Source organism: Carassius gibelio, chromosome A13, assembly GCF_023724105.1.
Source record: "Carassius gibelio isolate Cgi1373 ecotype wild population from Czech Republic chromosome A13, carGib1.2-hapl.c, whole genome shotgun sequence".
Classification (NCBI taxonomy): domain Eukaryota; kingdom Metazoa; phylum Chordata; class Actinopteri; order Cypriniformes; family Cyprinidae; genus Carassius; species Carassius gibelio.
The window spans coordinates 8,934,526-8,958,562 of record NC_068383.1 but is presented as its reverse complement, the minus strand read 5'-3'; the positions used below and the strand labels follow the sequence as shown (position 1 = coordinate 8,958,562).

The 24,037-nt window shown below is 37.1% G+C and overlaps 1 protein-coding gene across 3 annotated transcripts in view; it reads left to right on the top strand.

Annotated features, from left to right (window-relative positions):
• The window catches only part of LOC128026060 (ADP-ribose glycohydrolase MACROD1), a 517,908-nt gene that overhangs the window by 398,290 nt on the left and 95,581 nt on the right, over positions 1–24,037 (top strand). For all 3 annotated transcript variants that reach the window (XM_052612789.1, XM_052612788.1, XM_052612790.1), the window contains exon 8: positions 3,542–3,615. In XM_052612789.1, the coding sequence (XP_052468749.1) occupies positions 3,542–3,615 (74 nt within the window). The remainder of the gene's footprint in view (positions 1–3,541; positions 3,616–24,037) is intronic.

Here is a 24,037-nt window from a genome sequence, read left to right as displayed (position 1 = left end):
CTATGACAACTGAATTATTTAGTTGTTTTTCCTTGTCCATATGCAGCTTTTCCCATGTATATGCAGCGTCATATTCAGGATTAGCCTTGCCCCCCAAAAAAGAAAAAAATACTTTATTTGTATTGTATAATTTTTTTTACATTTGGTGGCTGAAAGACAAACTCAGTATTTATTTTTATTTTTAAATAAAGAAATGAATAGCATTTTTTCCCATCCTCTCACTGTTTGAGAAAATATCTTTTTATGCTGTGCTTTTAAAAATAAAGTAAAGTAAGGTTTCCTTTATGATATTTTGATTGAACATGCTGAGATGTTTTAAATCCCACAGCGCTTTCGTGCATTTTTAATGATTGCTATGCATAACGCTGCATTGGTATATCTCTTACATTTTTTGCTTTTCTGTGTGTCCACCATAGCATGCATAGTTGCATTTTTGTCCCACAAAAAAAAAAAAAACTCCTGAATCCAATGATTTGATGTCTAACCACTAAAAAGAAAAAATCTTTCCCATGGAGGATTTCCTTGTAGTTTGAGATTGGCCCGATTGAGATGTTTGTGTGGAGAGGGCATCTCTAAGACATGCATGGAAAATGTTAAGCAGTCTGAAGCGAGACGTTTGATCAGAGGAACCTCTCAGTGAGTTTTGACTTTTAACTCGGTTAGCTCTGATCTCTAGTGAGCCGGTCTATATCTCTACTGACAGACATAACACGGCTCTCAATGATTCTCTTTTTTTTTTCTCTCTCTTTGTATAATTAATGCACGTGAAGCACAAGTCAATTTACATTAAAAACAGAAATACACTGAAGATGTGATATGAACATGAGTCGAGTGCCCTCTGCCATGTTTTCTGCCCTGAAGAAATTGTGATATGCGTCAGCGTTCTCTCATAGGAATGTGAGTAACAAGTCTGTGAGTATAAATTCAGTAAACAGTTAAAGTTCATAACACTTTAAATAGGGGAGAGTAACACTTTCATTTGTTTAGCCTAAAGCTTAGATGTTTTGCTCTATTATCTTTGACATGGCAAGCTTAAATCATGTAATTATGTGCGTAAGTTTAAATATAAATGTAATAGAATAATTAAGATTAGCTGATCTGGAGAAGAAAAAAAAAAACGTAAAAACATTGATATTGTGAGATAATAGTACAATTTAAAATTACTTCTATTTCATATATGTCCTATTTTAATATAAATACTCCTCCGATCAAATCCTGCATTTGTTCAGAGACACAAAAATCTTTGATAAAACACTAATCTAAAACTGCTACATTATGGGTTACCTGAAGAGCCGCGAAACATCACTGTTGAGCATTTGTTTGCAAATAGTAATTTCATCTCATTCTCTGTATTTTGTTTACTGTGAAAAGGAGCCAAAACGTGCTTGTGTTCATATTATTCTGGATGCGGATTATTCTCGAGAGAGATAATAGGTTTATCGGTTTCTCATACACATTTTTGACCCAAAGTTCAGGTCTGACGGCATCCAGCCAGCAGAAGAAATCAGTCAGTGATTGTGCCTGTCAGAAGGAGAGAGAGCTAGAGAACAGCAGGGAATAGATGGAGAAGAGACTGACAGGATAGGGCTGGTGTGCGGCTCCCTCGCATCCAATGGATCCCCAAATTATTTGGTGTTGAAAGGCCCAGACAGGACGTCAGGAGACAAGGGAGAGTGCAGTGTCAGGCCGCCTAGCAGATAGAGAGGTGAAACAGACAGTGTAAACATCTTCTCAGCCGCTCTGAAGCCTCGTGTTAATTACCTTTCCTATCACCCTGGCGTCTGAGAGCTGAGATGAACCTTCTGGGTCAGTGCCGCCACTCGCTGAGCAACAGACAGGCCATTTTTTACAAAATGGGTGCTTACTGGGACTATATTACAGCCTCCTTACTGGTTCATTTTCTTATGCATAAATGGCCTAAATTACTACTACTAATAAAACGATATATACACACGATTCAAAAGTTTGGGGTCAGTAAGATTTTTTACAATGTTTTTCGAAAGGATTTTCTTCTGCTCAACAGCAATGCATTTATTTGATAAAAAGCACAGTAAAACTGTGATATTGTGAAATATTATTGTCATTATTGACATTATTATTATTTTAAATATATTTTAAAATGATGATTTAACTGGATTTTCTGCAGCTATTACTCAGAAATGTTGAAAACAACTGTGCTGCTTATTTTTTTAAATTGTATTTTTTTCAGTTTTCTTTAATGAATAAAAAAAAATTAAAAAACAGCATTTATTTATTTATTTTCTGACCTTGCAACATTTCTTTTGTTTTATTGTAAGTTTAATCAGTTCAATGCATCTTTACTAAATATTAATTCATAAAAATAAAAAATCTTACTGAACACAAAAGTTTAAATACAATTCTAAATGTCAATATTTTTAATTAAATAATTTTATATTTATATATATATGTATATTTATATATATTTATATATATATATATATATATATATATATATATATATATATATATATATATATATATATATATATACAGTAACATAACTTTTATATTATAGCGTCTTGTCTGGATTATTTCTGGATTTTTTTATTTTATTTAATATGCTATTTATTTATTATTATATATATAATTTATTTTTTGCATGAATTATTAATTTAATATATATATATATATATATATATATATATATATATATATATATATATATATATATATATATATATATATATATATATTAAAGATTTTATAGAAGATTAAAGTTATATTTATGATTTTATTTAATTTTTGAACAGACTTAAAAAACAACAACAATGACAACAACTGAGAACTCAAATTATTAAGTGAACTCATCTCACACAGTACAATTACTTAATACCTCAACACATTTTTTTCTGTTTGAATGATTAAATGTACTTTAAAATAACCTTTTTAAAATGTAAAAGGCACTAGTTTGATGACTCCTCCTCCTCTCCTTCAGCAATATTAAATATTAATCTCCTCCAGTCTATTTATTCTCAATCGATACGCTGCGTTAACACAAAGACTGCTTTCCCATCTCGGTTCAGGCTCTTGTGATTAATATGGCAGTTTGTGGCATCATCTCTTACATTTACTGGTCAATGTGTAATTTACACTTTCTCATCAAGCTTGTGGTGTGATGACCCCGGCACCTGCCACAGATGGCAGAACAGTGTAAATGATCGTGTTGAATTTAGCAAATCTACAAGGACTTGGCAAGCACCTGTGATAAATATAGCTAATAAACCACATTTTGGGATGCAAGATGGGTATGTACAAACAGTCATGTGACTTATATGACAGCAGAGATGCTGGTTTAATAAAAAAGTAGGCGTTTTTTTGGATGAATAAGTAGTGAGATTGTTCAGTGTTGGATTTGTGTGCATATTCAACAGACTGTTGTTTGTAGTAACTGCTGAAAGTGTGGAGAGAGCTGAGCAGCAAACAGCCATATGGAGATCTCTGCATAAGTGTTAAAGTGTGAGTACATATGCTAGTCTATGGCACCAATTCAAAGCTGAATCCTTCTCCTTCCTCTCCACAGGTTTTCCCAATGAGCCGGCAGCAGAAATCGCCCTGAAGACAGTGCATGACTGGATCCAAAGCAACCAAGATGAGGTAGGAGCCGCTGGTGGTGGTAGACCCTTCTTAGTTCACTGGTCCTCGTGATTCAAGTTAGAGGAGAACATCTGGTTTGAAGGGGTTTTTTTTATAATTGGAAATGCTTGTAAAGAAAGGAAGTATTGGAGATAGAATCCACAGTCCATTTCCCTGATGGAAAATCAGTTGAAGCTTACAGCTCTTCCAAAAGGAAAATCTGAATCTGCTCTCTTCAGTTGTCGTTTGTCTCTTTGTCTGTTTGTCCTTCTCCTATGTCACGTCCAGCTGTTTAGCCACTACTAAAGATGTCTGATTATGCTAGGATGCACAACTTTGAGCGGTGTTTTGCAAAGCATTAATGATCTACATTTTACATTTATGCATTTAGCAGACACTTTTATCCAAAGCGACTTACAGTGCATTCAGGCTAACATTTTTTACCTAACATGCATTCCCTGTGAATCGAACCCACAACCTTTTGCCCTGCTAATGCATTGCTCTACCACTGAGCCACAGGAATCTATATCTGAGATGCCAGGTCTATGAAGGTGACAAATTCCTTGTGATAACCCAAACCCAGCTTCCTTGATCATCTGTGCAGCTAGTTACCATCACATGCTTTGAATTCGAAAGCATTTCAGCTGGAGGAAAGTCCTTACATGGTCTGTTGGCTTTTTAAATGGGTTTGTGCTGCCTATTCGGTGCAGGAAAGTAGGGAGGAAGTGTAACTAAAATAAGCCAAATGAATCTGTAAATTAATCAAGTGATTACAGTGCTGCTGAAAGACTGAACGCATGAATGTGTCGTGATGTTGACAGGTAGATGTGCTAATTAAGTGTTTGACTTGACAGGTTTGTTGGTGATTATTTACGTCATTGTCTGTTCATGCTGATTGCTTCAGTATGTTTAGACCAAATTGACTGTACAAAGCATATTAGATGGTTTGTTTTGACAGTCATAGAATAAATGAAATCCCTCTTAACTTCACATGAACTGAAGTTCAGCTGCTGACCTCCCAGTTAATCATCTTGCTGTTAGTATGAGCAAGATCAATAACTCACTCACTCTGCAATCATAAACTGTGACGTTGTGCTTGCTCTTGAGTTATTTGACTTTGATGATGACAAGTGAGTGGTACTATGACAGAGTTTTGCAGCAGGGGGTCTGTGGACCCCTAGTAGAACCTGAAATAATTGCAAGAGATTTTTAAAAGGTATGAAATAAGAGATTGGCATATCACATCACAGCTGCCAAAGCTGTCGGACTGTGACGTGCACATACTCAATTGCTAATTCTGTGTTATTATATATGGAATATCGTTGCGGAATGATGAACTTAAATATAAGTAATCAACTCCAGCTTTCCACTCTAAATCTCAGACTTTCAGTCATGTAATGCTGACACTGACACCGTTTATATACTGCCATAATCCATCTGCTGTCCCCATTAAGAGACTGTAGTTAGGAATTTAGGGATTTTTTTGTTATATTGAATTAATTTGATTGAATGAAGTATGTGTAACAGCTACAATATTAACGTTTTGCAAATGGAAGAAAAAGAAGCCAGAGCTCAACGTGCTCAATATTTTCCTGATCAGAAAATCCTGGGTTTCCTATATATGAACTCAGACGTGGAATGGACGACATTAATATGCAATTTTATAAATTAATCAAGATATATTCTGTACAAGAGGAATTGTGAAGAGGAATATAAATGGAGTAGTTCTACAAACAACCTGTAGTCAAGTCACACACTCATTTAGAAAAGCATACAAACTAATTTAGAACTTTTGTGGGTGCCACTCTCATTCCTCCGGGTTTCTCAGGATAGATTGCATTACAGATTTGTGGGCAACTTTTATTGAGTGGCCTTTACATGCGGGAGCAGAGAGCAGTTTAATTTATTGTGATTGTTAGGCCATAGCAAAGTCTGCAGGTTGATTGTGAACTGAAGGGAAGTGAGGATTAATTACAGAGGATTTAACCAGAGAGAACAACACACGGCAAGAGCCTAATGGTGTGTCTTCACCCCAAGAGTTACCTCATCTTTTTACTCACGTCTAACATTGTTCCTCGATTTAATTTCTCTTTCTTTTGAGTAAAAAAAAAAAAAAAAAGTACAAGCTATTGTGTATTGTGATTTGAATGAATTGCACATGCTGATATTGCTTTTCCCACATATTTTCAACTTTTGCATCGTTTTAGGAATTTCACTAAAGGAGTTAAAGTAATCCAGTAGTAGTGTACGCATCCAAATAATTTGTGCTGTATTTAGATTGTAAAGAGAAATTATCCATATACTTTTTTTCAGATATTCATCTGATATCCAGTTTATTAAGGCACTTTATCTAGCCAACTGTATGAGACGATCTGATACCTAAAGATGCTTTACAATGAACTTCAGGAGGGAGATATTCTGATAATGCTCTGGTAATATTTTAACATTATAATAAACCTTATCATAAGAACTCTTCTAAAATGATTGCTAAATTATTTATGGAAAGGGCAGCTGCCTGAAGCTCTTTATTTGAAGTTCCCTGCTGATTGTTTCAGATGTTATCACAGTAATAGCATTTCTGTTGAAGGGATAGTCCGTCCAAAACTTTTAACTCTATTATCATTTACTCACGCTCATGCCTTTCCAAACTTCTATGAATTTCGTACTTCTGTGAAAGACAAGTGAAAATATTTTGAAGATTGTTGGTATTCTATTCCTTTATGCTCATTAGAGTAAAGCAATGAATGTCCACAAGTGATGCAGGTCGTCCTAAAACATTGAGAGTTTGTAGCCTTTGCTTTGTTTTGCTATATACTATGTATATATGTTATGTGATTACAATCCCCTGAGCTTAAGCTTCGAGAGAGATCAATTCATACATAATATGGATATCTGCATAGAGATCTTTGACAAAATATTTAAAAATTAATCTCTGTCCTCTCCAGTCAGTGCTAAGAGTCAGGAAAAGAGAGATGAGTTGGATAAAGTGCCTAAAGTGCCTGACATGTGACTAGGTCCACAGACTTTTTTATTCAATTCTTCTATTCTGTTTTTTAAATCTATTCTATTCTATTCTATTCTATTCTATTCTATTCTATTCTATTCTCTACATTCCTTTTCCCCCCTGGTGGAATCCCAGAGTACACAGTTGAAACCCCATGCATGAAGGATAATTTGTTATGCTGATATCATCTCTATCCATAACATTGGGAATGTCATTATGGGTTTGGCATGCAAGAGGTGCATTAGTTCATCGAGAGCATCCCGGGACATAAGTGCATGTATGCACTACACTGTTAACTTCACAATAAGGTGCATTAGGCCTTGTAAATTCGAGCCCAGGCTCTTAGCCACCTTAAGATGCTTCCACTTATATGTGTAATATATCATGGTACAGCCGTGCCGCAGCACCACACGCTCCGACAACTGTGATTGATGAATGAAGGTTAACCTTCGCGGGCCAGGGTGTATGTTCACTATACTGCATTGGGGAAGAGTAATGGAGATGGGGTTTTCTGATGGAAGCTGGGCTGCAGTGAAAAGGGGGTCGGGTTCTTCCCACAGAAAAACTGTAAAATACAGACATTTCAGACTGTGGCGAGTGGGGCGGGGCCGAGAGGCGTGGGAACGAGGAGTGAGGCCAGGTGTAGTGATTGGAGATGAGCTACACCTGAGCCCCACCGCTAGTATCGAGTCCCACGTAGGAGATGGAAGGATATAAAACTGGAGCGACGACCGTGAAGGACGAGAGAGGACCAGGCCTGGGACATTATTTTATGTTTGCTTTTTATTTATGCGCACCAGTCGTCCGTGAGGGGCTGGTGCGCCGTTTTGTATTTACTTTTGATTATTAAAATTAGTTTTTGATTGTGCGCCGGTTCCCGCCTCCTTCTTCCCGATGAGTATGGAGTGAATATTGTTACAGTGGTGCCGAAACCCGGGAGAAGGAGGGACGCGCTGCTGAAGATCCCTCGCCGCTGTGGTGAATCCGCGGTGCCCTCGAGCTGGCGAGGTGTGTGCCGCCATGGACGCTCGAGGCGGTGGGCTGGAGCGAGTTGCCGGGGACGGGCGAGCTCGCTGCCGACCGCCCACGACAAGGAGGGGCGGCTGCCGTCCGTGAGGGAGCGGAGGAGTCGGCGCCGTTCGCCAGGGGGCCGGAGCCTGCCGCCTCCGTGACGGAATCCGGAGGGGCAGGGAACGGGGGACTCCTGCCGCTGCCCAAAATCGGAGGAGCCGTCGCCGTCCACCGGGCGGCGGAGGAGTCGTGCCGTCCGCCGAGGGCCGTCCAGTGCCACCGCCGGGCACCGCGGAGGAGATCACCCAGCCGGTGGAGGGCCGAGCAGCAGTGCGTCTGGGAACCGGATTTTTTTTTTTTTTTTTTTCTCTCTCCCCTCTCTCGTCCTTGTCGCTCCTCCTTCCATCTCCTTTTCTCTCGCCTCGTCTGTCCTACCCCCAGGTTCCCGCAGGTCCCCGTGAGCGGTCTCCCCCGGAGGGAAGGGGGGGGGGGGGGGAGTAGAGCGCAGTCTCGAGGGTACCCCCCGGCCTGCGAGGGGCGATGGGGGTATGTGGCGAGTGGGGCGGGGCCAAGAGGCGTGGGAACGAGGAGTGAGGCCAGGTGTAGTGATTGGAGATGAGCTACACCTGAGCCCCACCGCTAGTATCGAGTCCCACGTAGGAGATGGAAGGATATAAAACTGGAGCGACGACCGTGAAGGAAGAGAGAGGACCAGGCCTGGGACATTATTTTATGTTTGCTTTTTATTTATGCGCACCAGTCGTCCGTGAGGGGCTGGTGCGCCGTTTTGTATTTACTTTTGATTATTAAAATGAGTTTTTGATTGTGCGCCGGTTCCCGCCTCCTTCTTCCCGATGAGTATGGAGTGAATATTGTTACACAGACATTTTAGAATGCTTTATTATGATTATTATTAATATTATATTTTTTTATTGAAGACTTGAAGTTGAATTGAAGTGCTATTTTTTTAAGTTGTTGTTATGCTTTTAATTAATGTTTTTTTTTTTTTTTTCAGCAAAAAAAAGCATTCAATTGAAATTCAAAAGTGACAGTAAACCCTTTACACTGTTTCCAACTGTGATGACTTAAAAAAAAAAAAATAATAAAAATGTTTCTTGAGCTCCAGATCATGATGTTAGAATGATTTCTAAAGGATAATGTGACACCGAAGACTGAAGTAATGACTGTTCTACTTTGCCTTCACAGGAATAAATTGTATTTTAAAAATATAAAAAAAGAAGTTGTTATATTATTTTAGAATATGGTTTTAAAATCTTATCATAATTTTTTTTTTTTTTTTTTTTTTTTTATACTGTTTTAAGGTATTTAAAATAAATAAATAAATAACTTTGAGACTTCTTTCAAGAACTTACTGAACTCAAACTTATGAAATGCATTTCTTTATTTTTAGCTGGTTTTCTGTTTACAGCCTATATAAATTCGAAGTATTTAATGTAATATGTACGTTATGTAGAATATATTGAAACATCTCTTTTACAACACTCTTAAATAAGAATGACGGATTGCTATGGATTTGACATAGTGAACTTTGCAGAAACTATATTCCCTCTTCTTAAAGGTAGGAAAATCCTACCCATGCAAAATGGTGTTACAAAAACGAAAAGGACCATAAAATTACTTAGAAGCACCTCATCTCTCCAGGTTTTGGGGTGACGCTCAGTCTGGAGTTTTTTTTTTTTTTTTGATAGATTATCTTTGTGTTTACCCCCTGGTCCAGCTCACCATGTCCCTGTTAAATTTACAGATGTTCATAGTAGGCATTTTTGCCCTGCGTGAAATCATTCTGAAAAGCCAAGCAGTGGGTGATTTTTTTTTTTACTTTATCAAAAGCGGACAAGCACATCGTCCACTGCACTGTCATGATCTCTCACATCTGAGGGCATCAAAGAAGGAAGTCACGCTTTCATCTGCTCTTATATCTCCAGACAACACAGCACCCTCTCTCTCTCGGATGTATTTCTCATCAGTACGACATCAGTTTGATTTCTATATGACAGACTGTGGCAGCCATAGACATCCATTGAGCCCCCTGCCCCAACCATCATGATGAATCAATTACAGAGGCTCCCCTGTTTTCAGAGGTTTAATAAACTCTATTGCTCTCTTTCACTACTTCATAAAGTACAGGTTCCTAAACAAAACTAGGTCACATACCTGTAAATGTTCAGCCGTGGCATGTTCTAATAAAATGTGCAGTTATTTCTTTAGTAAGGTTAAATGAAATGGTAAAGAGCAAATGCACTCTTTTCAGTCTGCTCTTCCACACAGTTTGTGCTACTGTTTGTTTGTGTGTGTGTGTGAGATATATATAATCCTTTCAATTTCCATAGATCTCAAATTCGCTTTATTTTATAACACATCTTTTCCTTTTTACAAATTGTGATTCCATGTGATTTAAATGGCCTTTATCAGGGATTTTACACTGCCTGGAAAACTCAGTTTCAATCACAGCCACTGATTGTCCAAATGCCACCAATATGCTACCCCCTCCGCTGCTTTAAGCAGCTCCAGTCATCTGTTTGCTTTATTTGCCAATTTTTCATCTAATTCTGTGTAATTCAGACCCAAACTGCTTTAATCTGCCGGTGAAAAATGCGGTTTGACACTTTATTTGACTGTTGCTTATAAATTTGCAACCAGAAGATGGTTTAATACAGTATCTCGGACCCTGGTCCGGACGTCCCGCATCACTTGACGAGGCTCTGACACATGAAACAGATTGTGGAAATTCCCTCCTAATAAAACCTTGACTGAACCGGGAATCCATTCTCAGAGAAACTGTGTCACTAAGAGACACTGATGTAACTGCACTTGTGGCTTTTAAGGACTGTGATAATTTTTCCGTCCATTTTATTTTATTTCATAAACATGTTTGTTTATTTGATGCCAGCTGTCATTTAAGGCATGCTGATAATAAATGCAATCCCCCACAGAAGCTCCAAAAGCTCAGATTGAATGGCTAATAGAAACAAATGGCTGTCGTGATAGCCCGATTTGCCATCCGAGCGGTAAATATCACTTCAAGTTCAGCAGGGACTGTGGCAGGTAAGACTGTAATATGACATCAGGGAGATAGTCGCTGTCATTTCAGCAAGGAAGATATATGGAAAATATCGACCGGGGAACAGGGCAGAATGACTTTCCGGTGTGGCTATTCCAAATAAACAGCTATGTGTATATGTATATATGACCTATAATCATCAGGAGACTCAGGTTCAGGTGCTGTTGCCTTTATTTAACAATAAAACTAAGGGATGATTTGTGACAGAGTCATTCTGTTCCAAAACCTAATGCGCATTTTATACCATGCAGAAAACACAATAAAGGAATACATTGGAATGCTGGAGAATTATTATAATTCGAGTTTATTCAGTTTTGAAAATTATCAATAACATGTACTTTAGATTAATTAAAAACATATTATTTATATGTTGCACATGTGTATATGCTTACTAGAGTGAGTCATCTTTTTTTTTTTTTTCTATTTGTAGTGTAGTGCTTTGTAATATTTTCTAAAACTATTTTTTAAAAGTAATTATTTTTTGGTTTTAGTGAAAAGTTTAAGAATGACGCGAAAAATCATGTTAAAAAACTAATAATTATATAAATATTTGAAAAAGAACGTTTGTCCCTTTTTTATTTTTATTTTTTGCTAATATTATTAATGTTAAAATGTGTTATGCGGCTACCTCCTTCATGTTGAGAGTAACATTTTTTTTTTTTTAAGGTTTCAGTTAGAAGGCTGTAGACAGCATGGTAGCTCACTAGATTTTGGAACAGATCTAAAGTGTTTTTACCTTAAAGATGAAGTGCTCATTCATGTTGAACGGTTCGCACATCTTTCATTGCTGTAGGTGGACACTGCATGGAGACGAGGCTTGGGGTGTTCACTGGTTGCTAAGCGGTGAGGTTCAGTTCAGGTGAAGTCGGTGAGAAAGACACAGACATGTCAGATGTTTCTCCTCAAGGTGCTCATCGAACTGAGATGCTGGGCTCTCTTTTGTATCTCATGTTGGTGTCACACCTGCCATCACTATGCTGAAATCTGTGGGGTGCAGACACACTCTAAAGCTAACCCATAAGTCTACTACTGAATTCAGAGTAGCTACAGGCCTTTTATTTATTTATTTATTTTTATTTTTGAAGTTATCTGGCCTTTCTTTTCAAGTTTGGGCCGTGCTGCCACAGAGAAACCTGCCAGGACGAGGTCAAGAACAAACTGAAGACCGCGAGAAACTTGTGTTGTCGTGTACACGTGCACATTTACACACATTACCATGATTGAGTAGCCGGTAGTCCATGTTGGAGTCACTCCAGGGTTCCACCCCCAGAGACCTCTTTAAGCACTCCTCACTTTCTCTCAGCGTGTCCAATCAGAGCGGACAATGCTGAGGGTGCACTTTTATGTTCCTCTCCACTGACATGGAACTATCTGTCTCAATAGAAGGGGTCATAACTTGTTTATCTAACACAGCCCTCCATTACTTATTCACTGTCCCAAAAGGCAGCAGCTGTGGCTTTTGCGTTAGCGGTGGGAAGTGTGATGCTATGTCAGCTGGGTAGCATTTAGCTGTACTGTTTGTGGTAGATCGTGGTCGATATATTTGTAAAGATGTCAGTGGACAGGTTTATTCCCGTTCAGAGGTTTGGGGTTGGTAAAATTGGTTAATGTTTTTATCTTGTGCTCATCAAGGCTGACCAAAAATACAGCGAAAAAAATAAATAATAATAATGAGATATTTTTCAATTTAAAATGAAAATATTTCATTTTAAAACATCTTCAATAATGCATGATATTACATCTAAAATATAAGTTTCTCAGTTTTATTTTCTTGTTTTTTGAGAACTGTTGTACAAAAATTATATCACGTGATCATGCTCCCATGTTTTTCTCCTAATGTGTCCAAAAGACTAATTGATAACATGATCACCAGCATAAACAATTGACTAAACGTAAAGAGAATGATGATTAAATTGTTTCGATGTGTCAACTGCATTACGGTACACTACAATCTTTAAAAGAAGGGCATCACCTTCGTACAGTTACATTTATTGTCCATCTGTCTCTGTCAGTGTTTGACAGCCTTTCATTACCCGAAACAGTGTAATTACATGTTAGTGGGGTTTATTCCTAAACTAACATTTTTCATAATAATGATATTATGAAATCTGGAAATGTGTGACTTCGTTGATAACAGCGCTAAATGAAAGAAATAATGTGAGAACTGCAGTGTAAACATGCAGCGAGGTTTATAATTAATCAGAAGATCATATGAGAGATTGCAAGGTTGCAGCCAATTGCTTCCACAGTGTCAATATGCCCTTCGTGATACGCTTGCATGAAAATCAATTTTGATGACGCCTCTGAACTCACGAAGATAAAAGTTTATTTTAAAAGTTGAATTTGACTGTTCGGTTCCATGCCTGGATTAGTTTTGTCTAATACGGGAAAGAAACCTGCTCCTCAAATAATATCACTCTTGATAAAATAATTAAATATATATATATATATATATATATATATATATATATATATATATATATATATATATATATATATAATTATGTATAGAGCTTTACTAATTACATTTACATGAATTGCTCCCCCATGCTTACTGTTGCCTCTCTGTCATAATTTTGAAGGTATACATTAACTTGCTTCCAAACTCTCGCACCCAATCCATAAAGTTTTCATCACTTATGTATATAGATCCCATTAGACCCTCCTTATCAAATTTCCGTTCAATAGAATGGCCTGGCTTAGAGAGAACTACAGCAGAAACAACAGAGAGCTGGAGCAAATCCTCCAAAATGAAGTGATGACATCCTCGTCAGTGAGTCGTTTATCATAGGGATTAATTATGCCTGCTATCTGTGGCTCGCAGAAATGGAAGATTATGAAAAATGTAACGGCCACTTTTTTGCCTCTCTCCCTGGTGATTGTATTAAAATGGATTAAGCCGTAAACCTCAGGCCTTAGAATGAAAAGACACTTGTCAGCATGTTCTGTCCTTCATGAGGAGGCATTGCTATTATTGAAGATCTGTTGCATATCTTGACTGACAGGAGATTATGGAAGAATAGATCATTCTCAAGTACATTACTTCCTGCCTCCCTTACTTTATACTTTCTTCTTTATACTTTTACACTTTTTGTTCATTCTGTCCTTCCTTTATTTCCTTTTTTTTTTTACTTCATTTACTTGTTTCTTTCATTTGTTTCCTTTTTTACTTTATTTCTTCCATATTTAATTTTTGTAATTTGTTATTTATTTATTTATACCGTAATTTCTTCAATTCTTTTATTTATTTATTTTATTTTTGTACATCCATTCTTCCTTCTTTAATGTCTGTAGTCCCTATTTTAAATGGTCTTAGAATTAATTTTTTTCTCAAAAAAAGAGAGAAATTATATATATATATATATATATATATATATATATATATATATATATATATATATATATATATATATATATATATATATATATATCTTTATATACAATACCTTTAAGCCTCTGTAGCAGTAGAGGCATGTCCTGAATTACCTCACTTAAAGCTGAGGATGGGTGATAGCAACTTACCACCATCATATTCGATCCATTAAGTACAAATGCTTTTAAAGCTTAAAGTTCAAAACACTTTTAAAAATCTAACTGAAAGACTACAAATACAATTCACATTTGATTTAGTATAGATTGCAACCCCTCCTTCCTTTTAACATGGTTAGATCAAAAAGCATTAACCATTTATTTTTCAACCATGTTCCTGTGAAGATCATGATGTCAGCATCAGTCGAATCTGCCCATATTCGAATTTAATCCAACTTATTTATCAAACTTCTGACATTAAGATGAAAAAAAAATGTTACTCACCATTACTCAGTTTAAGTTCCTCATGTTTGAAACTGGGCCAGCTCTGGGCCTGGGTTGGGATAAATGTTACCTAAAATCAGCAGCAGAAGTGAAATCCACCTTCTCCTTATCAAGCCGCAGTTTGGTCTGCTGTCGCCACAGATAGATGTGCATAACGGGTCAATTTTCCATTTCCTCTGACCAAGAGGCAGTAAAACCTTTTACTCACTTGATTATGAGTAACTTGGGAAAATTAAAAGTAGTTTCTACAACAATGTTACAGTGATGGTATCAGATGGTAATGCTATGGTATTGTCCTTTTGAGAATTATTTGGATAAACTTTCCCAAACTAGACTAGACTAGTTGTGCTTTCAGTCTCTTTGGGAATCATTTATTTTTGTTCTGTTCGTTTATATGTTCAGTGTTGATGGTCTAACTGAGCCTGTAGGTAAACACTGCTTGGGGTCTGATGCTGTATTGAGTGATATATCCAGGTTATGAAGGGGGAATGCCCGTGGACTGGTATTGAATGTGAATCAGCAGGAAAAGGTCTCAGATCAGCCCAGGTGAGCCAAATGATCTTCATCTCTTACTTTTTCACAGTGAGGAATCAGACCTCAAAGCATGGCCCCAGGCCACAGCCAGTTTGAAAGTCAATGTTTGTGCATTTATTACGGCCTGGAAGACCGATCCATTTGAGGGGGTTTAACCAGACATGGGTTTACACCGCTAGCTTTAACATGGCATGATCATTAATATGCTGCCTGTTATCCGCAGGGCAACAAATCGCATACATGACAAAACCCAGCGCCAATTTGTTGGGGTGTTGTATCACTAGATACGTAAACATAATTTTCTGTTTGAACAGGGTGAGACCAATTAATCCTGTCTCCACGGTGGGGTTAAGCGTCAATACTTTGATTAGTTTCATTACATTTGACTATTATATTTCTGTTTTATTTTTTCATGAATAAAGATATTTATATGACCTTTATATAGATGATTGATAACAAATCCGGTGGCCTCAACATTTTTATGTTGTCGATGTGGTGTCAAGGCCACTGCATGCATAAGGGAAGGAAAAATTATGACAAATGCTTCCTTAAATGGGACTATTGAAGAAATGAGCAAATTATGATGCTGGCCTTGTAACTTTTTTATTCAAAAGATCAGATGTTTTACGTTGAAGCTCAAAAACCTTTCATTATCGTCAAGAACAAGATCACGAGGTTGCACACAAACTTTTCGAGTTCATTGGAATGCTGGATTGTAGTTGTGCATTTAGTGCTATTGTGCTTTGCATAGCAAATGAAATTAAATTGTTTTACTAATAATTTGCAATGAAAAAAGGTTAATTAGAAGTATTTTCATTTGTTTTCTTACACTTTATGACCTTGATTTTGAGTCAGTGAAGAAAAAAAGTGTTCCCCCTTTTGTTTTTTGTAAGTTTCCAATGTTTCTGGTTCCATACACATGAATAATCTCCCAACTCCAATAATCTCCAAATCTCCAAACACAGATGGCATGATCCATGACCCCGCCTATTTTTATTTATTTTTGTATATTTATCTGTCAGATTATATAATTTATTTTCATAATCAGCAGTAACTGTTTAGGATATTTATTTTATCTGACAAAAACAAGGACCTCTAATGTGACAGAACTTAACTTGAACAAACAATTTTATATTGAATACATATAATGAAACTAGAAATGACCCCATTTACTGTCTATAACTGGATCAAAAACAGAGCGATGCATAGCAGCATTAATTAAATATTTAGCTCTTTAAAAAGCATTTGTAAATTGCTGCGCAGGGCTTTCTGTGCCGACTCATTTTTTGAACTGGTTCATGTTTCCCAATGCTACATATGAGGGAGGACATTGTAGGACTGTGCATTTAATAATTGCAGAACTTGTTGTATGTGCAATACAATGTGACAAAAAACAGCAGTATAGCATTTTGTCACACTGCACCACCTATGTTGGGAAACAGTAGTTTGTTACTGGAAAAGATGCACTGTTTTGAAAATAGCTGAGGTACTGCCACACTACTGAAAAATGTAGTTAAGTTAGTCGCATTTCTATATTTAGTTGATGTTTTCTTCATTGCTGCACAGTACCATGGTACCACCATAGTACTTTTCTAGAATGTTACATGGCAAACTGAACTAAAGAGCAATGGGCTTTCTCGTTTGTGCTAAGGCAGTTTAGCCAGTCTTTCTCTCACTGTTTCAGCAGCTGTAGCAGTGGCCGTACGGGTCAGAATTAATAGGCTGACCCTGTTAGGAGAGGCAGGTGGTCTTGAGAGGGGGGTCGCACCTGTCTGAAGAGAGGTCACCCTCTTCCGTTCATCTTTCTTTCTTCTTGTTCACCTTGGGCTCTTGCCAAAACAGGCAAATCTTTCTCTCTCTCTTCCTCTCTCTCTCAAGTGTACTCCACAAAGTCATTCTTTTGTTACCAACTTCCTCCAAAACCTGAAGAGGTGATATCGATAAAGGAGAGTGTGAATGTTCTCTTAGGAGCTCGGAACGGCCCGGAATCTCATTTCCAGAGAGCGTCTTGATTGAGACGGCATCGCTTTGGGAGAGCCATTGGGCCTGGTAAAGTGTTCTCATATAGGACATCTGCTCAACGAGGCCTTGGTTTTCTGCTTCTCATATGACCAATGCATTTATCAAACTCAGCCTGAACCGATATCACACTGTCACATAGGAGCACATGGCATTCTATCACTACGAAGATCTCTGACAGGACAAGTCCTTTTCTATTATTGTCTACCTGTGTGTGTGTGTGTGTGTGTTTCAGCTAGTTGAATGCTTGTATACGTGTGCCGCCCATGTCCATCTCCTCTGAACTCTTATAGATTCCACTGGAATTTGATCAATTCGCTTCTTCACTCCTTAAACATACTACGTGTAAGTATGTGAAGACAAATCTTTAATTTATGTATGTCATTTATATTATGTTTTCTTCTATGGCCAACTGTGGTTGTAGTGACAGTTTGAAGATAAGGCATAGATTTATTATCTAATGATTTCGATGATTACCATCTGTAGCCTCAGTTCAAGCATCAATTTAAAGCACATATTATATATTACATTTTTACTTGCTGTTACTCACGTGTTTGTGCTTATGTCACCAACTTTTTAATCTATATTTAAAAAAAAATAATAATACAAAAACAATACTGAATCGAATAACTATATTGCCCACTACAGTACTGAAATTTAATGCACTAACACAGTATTACAGTGAGTATGTAAATCCGGACCGCGGAAGTGCAGTGCATTGGCCATACATTTGTGTCTGTGTAATTTTTTTTATGATTTCACTAAAACAGTGTGGAAATTTATTTAGTAAGGGGGTGAAATAAATAGGTTATTTATTTAGGATTTATCAATATGAATGTATGTCTAGTGAAGCAGAAAGTTGACTGACACTGTTGTCCGCAGGCTACTTCTTGCCCCATTGTAAGAGTAAGACAGAGAGATGGAGCAATAACGTAGAGTTGACATGCTCTCCTCCCCTCATTTTGTCATTCAGCCGAGGCTGTTTGAGGCTGGGTGCTCCTGTGGAGAAGGGCCACACTGATGCCTGGAGCGCTCAATTACTATTTATATGCTGATCTTTGACAGCTCACTGCTGCCTGACGCACATACACTAGTGCAGAGATATAAGACACTCGTTCTCTGAGTTCTGTCTCGTACTGAAAGAAACAACATGATGGAAGAACTAACTTCCAGATCTCACTCACAGATGTCCATTCAGCTTCTCAGGCACTTTTTTTTTTCTCAGTTTCTCAGTTACAGTATATGACGTTCACGTGAACTGTCTTGCTTATTGTAAAAAAAAAAAAAAAAAAAAAAAAACAACAACAACACCTTCATACCTTCCTCTTAATATCTAAATTCATCAAACAACCCATTGTGGATCATAACAACTTCCTGCAATTCTTGCTCGTCTTGGGTTTTTACCACATTTAAAAGGAGACCGAAAGTCATCTTTTGTTTGAAGGGTAAGGTATGCTGCTTTCCTTCGGTCATCAAGGGTAATGGAGTCTTCAAACTGTAGCAGGAAGATGGAGAGTCTCATAAATTAGACGAGCAGAAGCATAACTACAAGACACCCAATTCATATAATCTAGCAGAAGAGTTGATTAGACTCTCATTCACTACAAGGACTAGAATATAAAGAACTAGCTCAGAGTGCAACTCTTCCAATGAGAGAAGGAAACTAAAATTAGATTCCTGATTCATCAATATGAAGTTGCAGTGTCAAGTTTAAGAGATACTAAAAGGTATTATAAATCATTTATATCTTAAGGTGTATAAGAATGCAACAATTCTGTAATGTTCTAGAAAGTATAAAAAGTAAGAGTTTGCTTGATTTTCGGGAGACTATAACTTTAAAATATTATTGTTTCATTGTAGATAAGCTGAAACCATCAACAGGCTCGGGCAGTTTATCCTTTTCTGTTGTAGCTGATGTCACATAGAATACTTTGATGGTGTTTTTCTTACCTTTCTGGACACGGACAGTGTACCGTGCACACAGTTTCAATGGAGGGACTGAGAGCTCTCGGACTAAATCTAAAATATCTTAAACCATGTTCCAAAGATGAACGGAGGTCTCACGGGTTTGGAACGGCATGAGGGTGAGTTATTAATGACATAATTTTGATTTTTGTGTGAACTAACCCTTTAAGAAGTTTGAATGTTTCTTAACCCCTTGAACTACTGACCTTTGACTGGTTCTTGCTAGAGTCTGTCTTTACTTTCACTCTCCCACAGGCCTTTGATGTCAGTACATAGATCCAGAGACTCATTCTGAGATTTCACAAATTCAAGTTTGGGTTTTTTATTCCATTGCTTACTCATACAGATGTTTTATACATATGTGTGTGTGTGTGTGTGTGTGTGTTTGCACCCAAAGCTGAAAATAAACCCCTGTGAGTCATTTACATTATGCTTCTCATCATCATCGTCATCGTAGTCTCCATTGACCTCTTATCCGAACTGAAAACCTCTTCATCCCAGATGCATTATAGGTAATCACCGTCCTAATAGATCATTTTGTTGCATGGCTTTTTTGGGCTGTGCCATCATTACGGCTTCAAAGAAAACCATCTGAATGGGTTACATCCTGTTGTTAGAATCAATGAGCTGCGAATTATTCCATATAGAGTTAGTTAAGAACACAGAAAAAGGACCATGCAGATAACTCTGTTTGAAAACAATGGTTAAAAGTATTACAGACATGTTATGTGTGCGAATGACTCTGGGAACTGAGAATTGGTTCCAAACAAACTAGAACTTTTTGACGCAGTAAATCTCCAGCGTCATTGACAACACAATTGTGAATGTGATACTGGTTTCATACAACAGTTCAAAAAAGTTAATATAGAGAATATTTTTTTTGAGAATATATTCCTGCTAATATTTCAGACACAGTTGCTTGTCTCTTTTTGCTCCACCAATGGAAATACATTCAAACAAAGATGGTGCACTTCTCTGAGAAACACACAGCATTGGTGTATCTGAATGATTCAGTGGGTTCAGAGTGAATCACTCACTCATAGAGGAAGTCACTTGGTTTGTTCTGGAATGTATCAGTGATTTTTAAAATGTATTTATTGAAGCCTCATTAAATAAAGTCATTGTTTTTCATATTAAACCACCTCTGGTAAATCTGTGAGTAACCAGCTTAGGGAGGGTTCCACATCGAAAGAAAATGAAAGAATCATAAGTGCTCTGTGACACTGGTTTGTCTTTCAAGGAGGATGGTGGTAATAGTATTTGCAAAGGTTGGGAAGGCTTTTAATTTCACCAGCCCACCTTTCTTCCCCCTCGTTCTTATCTCAGTCTTTTTCCACTTATAAGTGCAGTCATTCTTCATAAGTGCCACGCAGGCTAATGAAAGCATCGTATTTGACGACAATGAATCAAAGTAGGAAGTTGTGCGTTTTTACCTGGAAGTGGAGTGGAGATATATACGTTTAGACCCAGTCTGTGGGAGCTCTACAGCTGCCAGAGAGAAGAGATACTCAGTCAAAACAAATTAACAACATGAAGGGAAGCGGTTTTCAAAGGTCAAATTCCTTCTCCCCTCTTTTCTTTTCCACATGTCTTCATCTATTATTTACTCTCGCTGATCTTCTCTGTTATTGGACCATCACACAGATGTTTATTTCCTGAGTAAATGTGAAATGAAAACCACTATTGGTGGAATTACTATTGATATTTTCTTTTTCAGAGAGCCCACAGCCACTGCATGAAAGTGGTCTTGATATTGTTGCTGGTTTGTTGGTTACATCAGTCTTTCGAGGATTGAAGTCAATAGTTGATTGAACTGGATGTTAGAAACCGACTCATGGTTGGTTAACAGTAGTCCTCCACATATCAGGTAGTACTGGAAAAGACAGAATGAGCTGTTCTTAAACATGATAAAAAGAAATAATGGTCCTGATAAGCACATTCAATTACAGTTCAACCGAAATGAACTATCATTTTGAAACTTGAGCAAGTAAACTGCAAACAGCTTGCATATTGCACATTGATGTTGTTTGCCAAGGAATTAATAAATGATTAGTACTAAGCTCTCGCATTAAAATAAGCTTTTATTTGAATAAATAAAGGTGTCTTTTGCATGTTATTTATTATAGTTTACAGGTTCAATATGATTATCATTTCATGCATTAATTATTAGCACCTTTCATGGGTTCTTTAATTATCTTGTCAAAAACGTCTCATGCATCTATAAAATAAATAAATAAATAAACAAATCATCAGTCATTCAGTCATGCCATGACATCAGATGAAATATATTAATCAGCTGGAGGGAGACAAGAAGATTCCCTTAAAAAGGCTAATTGAAAAACTGCTTAGAATTTTTATGAACTGCAATATTTCTTTTCTTTTCTTTTTCCTTTTTTTTATCTCAAGGCAAAAAAAAATCTCATATACTTTTCTAGAGAGACTTTACAGTTGGACCTGTAATTTTAGTGATCTAATAGCAACCTGAGGTAATAATGAAACTCACAACACAACTGTAATGGCATCTTTTTTTAATGTTCTGTACTACTGTTCAACATGATCAAAATATTATTAGAAATAGATGAATAAAAAGTTTATGCAAATTAATGCACAGAAAAATAAGCAAAAAGCATCAAACTTCATTTAAATGAACTGGTTCAAAATAAACTTATTCACTGATTTAAGGTCTATCTTTGTGTGTGTTGTTGTTGTTGTTGTTATTTTTCTTCTTCTTTTTTAAAGTGAAATAGTTTCCAACACAGGTAGATTCTAGTTTCATTTGTTGTATTTTTAGTGTAAATGTATCAATTTCTTCTGTCACCCTTGGCTTATATTCGCTTAGCTTATATTATAGCTACACCTCTAAAGTAGCTTTGCCAAAAAGCTTCGCAGCTTTCTCTAAATAGATGATTTGAAAGTTAGTGTGACACACATTTGGCATAAAGTTTTGCAAGCATTTGGATATGATTATTGAACTGAAAGAGAACCCCTTAGTTCATTCTGAGTCTGCATGTGTGATCATGTTTGTACTGTATGTGTATTTATTTCTCTTTTTTTCCATTGAAATTGATCAGTCTGATGACTTTCGAAGCTTTTAGAACTTTGAACTTATCCTGCCCTCAAATAAAAAAAAATTAAAAAAGACATTTTCGCTTTTCGCTAAACTTGACACTGACTTAAATGACTCTGTATCGACCCAAGCATCAAGATGAGAGACACCAGCTCCAAGCAGCACGTCACTGCTGTGACAAACAGAGCTGTAGTTATAAAAATCTCATTGCTTTTCTTTAAACTGGTCAGGCTTGAAATCGGTGTTCGTTTGAAGAATAGTGTTTAGCCACCATTACTTACACAGATTACTCTCTGACCTCGTGATGATGACAGCGGCGGGAAAAAAGTGCCGGCTTACAGTTGAAAGTTTTGGACAGTGATGGCTGGATGTCACCTCCAACTTAAACGCTGAATTATTTAGTTATTTATTCCTGGTCTTTTTTGCTTTTCTCTCTCTCATCTCATCAAAAGTTTCCAGCATCTCCCAGAAAAGTTTGTGATTAAACATAGCAGAATTGCATAGTCATAAGTGTGCTACAAAGAAAGTGTGTTTGAAAATCACCGGCTTTACTAGCTGTAATGAACCTCGCTGTTCATTTCTGTAGGATATGAATATGGAGGAAAGGAAAGCGATGTTTCCCTAATGAGCTATTCTGAGTTCTGAAGTTGTGTGTCTTCCGAGAGCGGGGAAGGGAAACATGTCGGTGATCCTGATTAATACGGTGGCGATGTTTTGATAGCGAGTCGCGCTTTGACTTTTGCCATTATTCATGCCTACCAATCGATTCAGCCTGCTTCTGTCACAGAGACGAAAGTTGACTTTTACTTATAATTAAAGCAATCTAGATGCAAATCAGGGCAAATACGAACAGCATATTGTGTTATGAAGCCTGCCATGCTCTCAGGAACGCTGTGTCATTAATGGCCACCCCTATCAGACATGCCACATGCTTGTGTTTAAATATAGGCCCTCATCTCATAAAACACAACATCCTTTTTTATGCACGTGCACAAATTTAACTGAAATTTTGAAGCACTCCCTTTGATTGGTTTCATTCATAAAGTCTTAAAGCTTGTAATTGTCACTCTCTGAGCAGTGAACCTGTCTGCATATATTCACAGCTGGGTCCTAATGTCAGATGATGCCATTAAAAGCCATTATCCCATCAAGAGTGATCCATCTCACGCTCCTCTTGAGAAGCCTTGGGACTTGAGTATAAAACCATAAGCCCTCTCTGCTTTCCAGGGACTGCTCTAGTCTCAAAATTTGTAATTTCAAAAAGATAAAAGTGATCATTTGTGAGTGTTGTGGGCCATGAATTGTCAGGACTATCTTGTATTATTAAAGTCTTTCTTATACTTCACCTTATAAATGTGCCCTAGGCCATTTTTCTAAGACTTTGAACAAGTTGAAAGCCCATTAGTTGATAGTTTTAGTGGTCATATCTTGAGGAATCAAATTTCTTGCCTTGATCTGTTGAGATGAAAGAGCTGGTTGTACTTTGAAAACAAACTATAGCTTTTAGTACTCACAATTTCTTCCAAAGTTCAAAATAAGCTGTAAAGTGGCTTGCTTTGTTTTTCGGCAGTTGTCCGACATCAGACAGATGAGTGAGTTTGAACACATGCAAACAGTTACTGGTGTTCAGAAGTTTGAAGTTTTCTTCCAAGATCCGTTCAGTCTGATCTTAACAGTTTTTTAACAGGATAGTTCAGCCAAAAAAGGGAAGTTCTGTCATCTACTCACCCTTGTGTCATTCCAAACCTGATATTTTATTTTTATTTTTCTGTAGAAAACAATTGAAAACAGTTGTTCAATTTTGCTTGTACATACAATTAAAGTCAGTGGGATCCAATGTAGTTTTGACTTTCATTTTAAGGACAGAAAAAACAATTCTTCAAAGTATCTTCTTTTGTGAAAAAGTCATACATGTTTGGAAGTGGGTGAGTAAAAGATTATAGTAAGT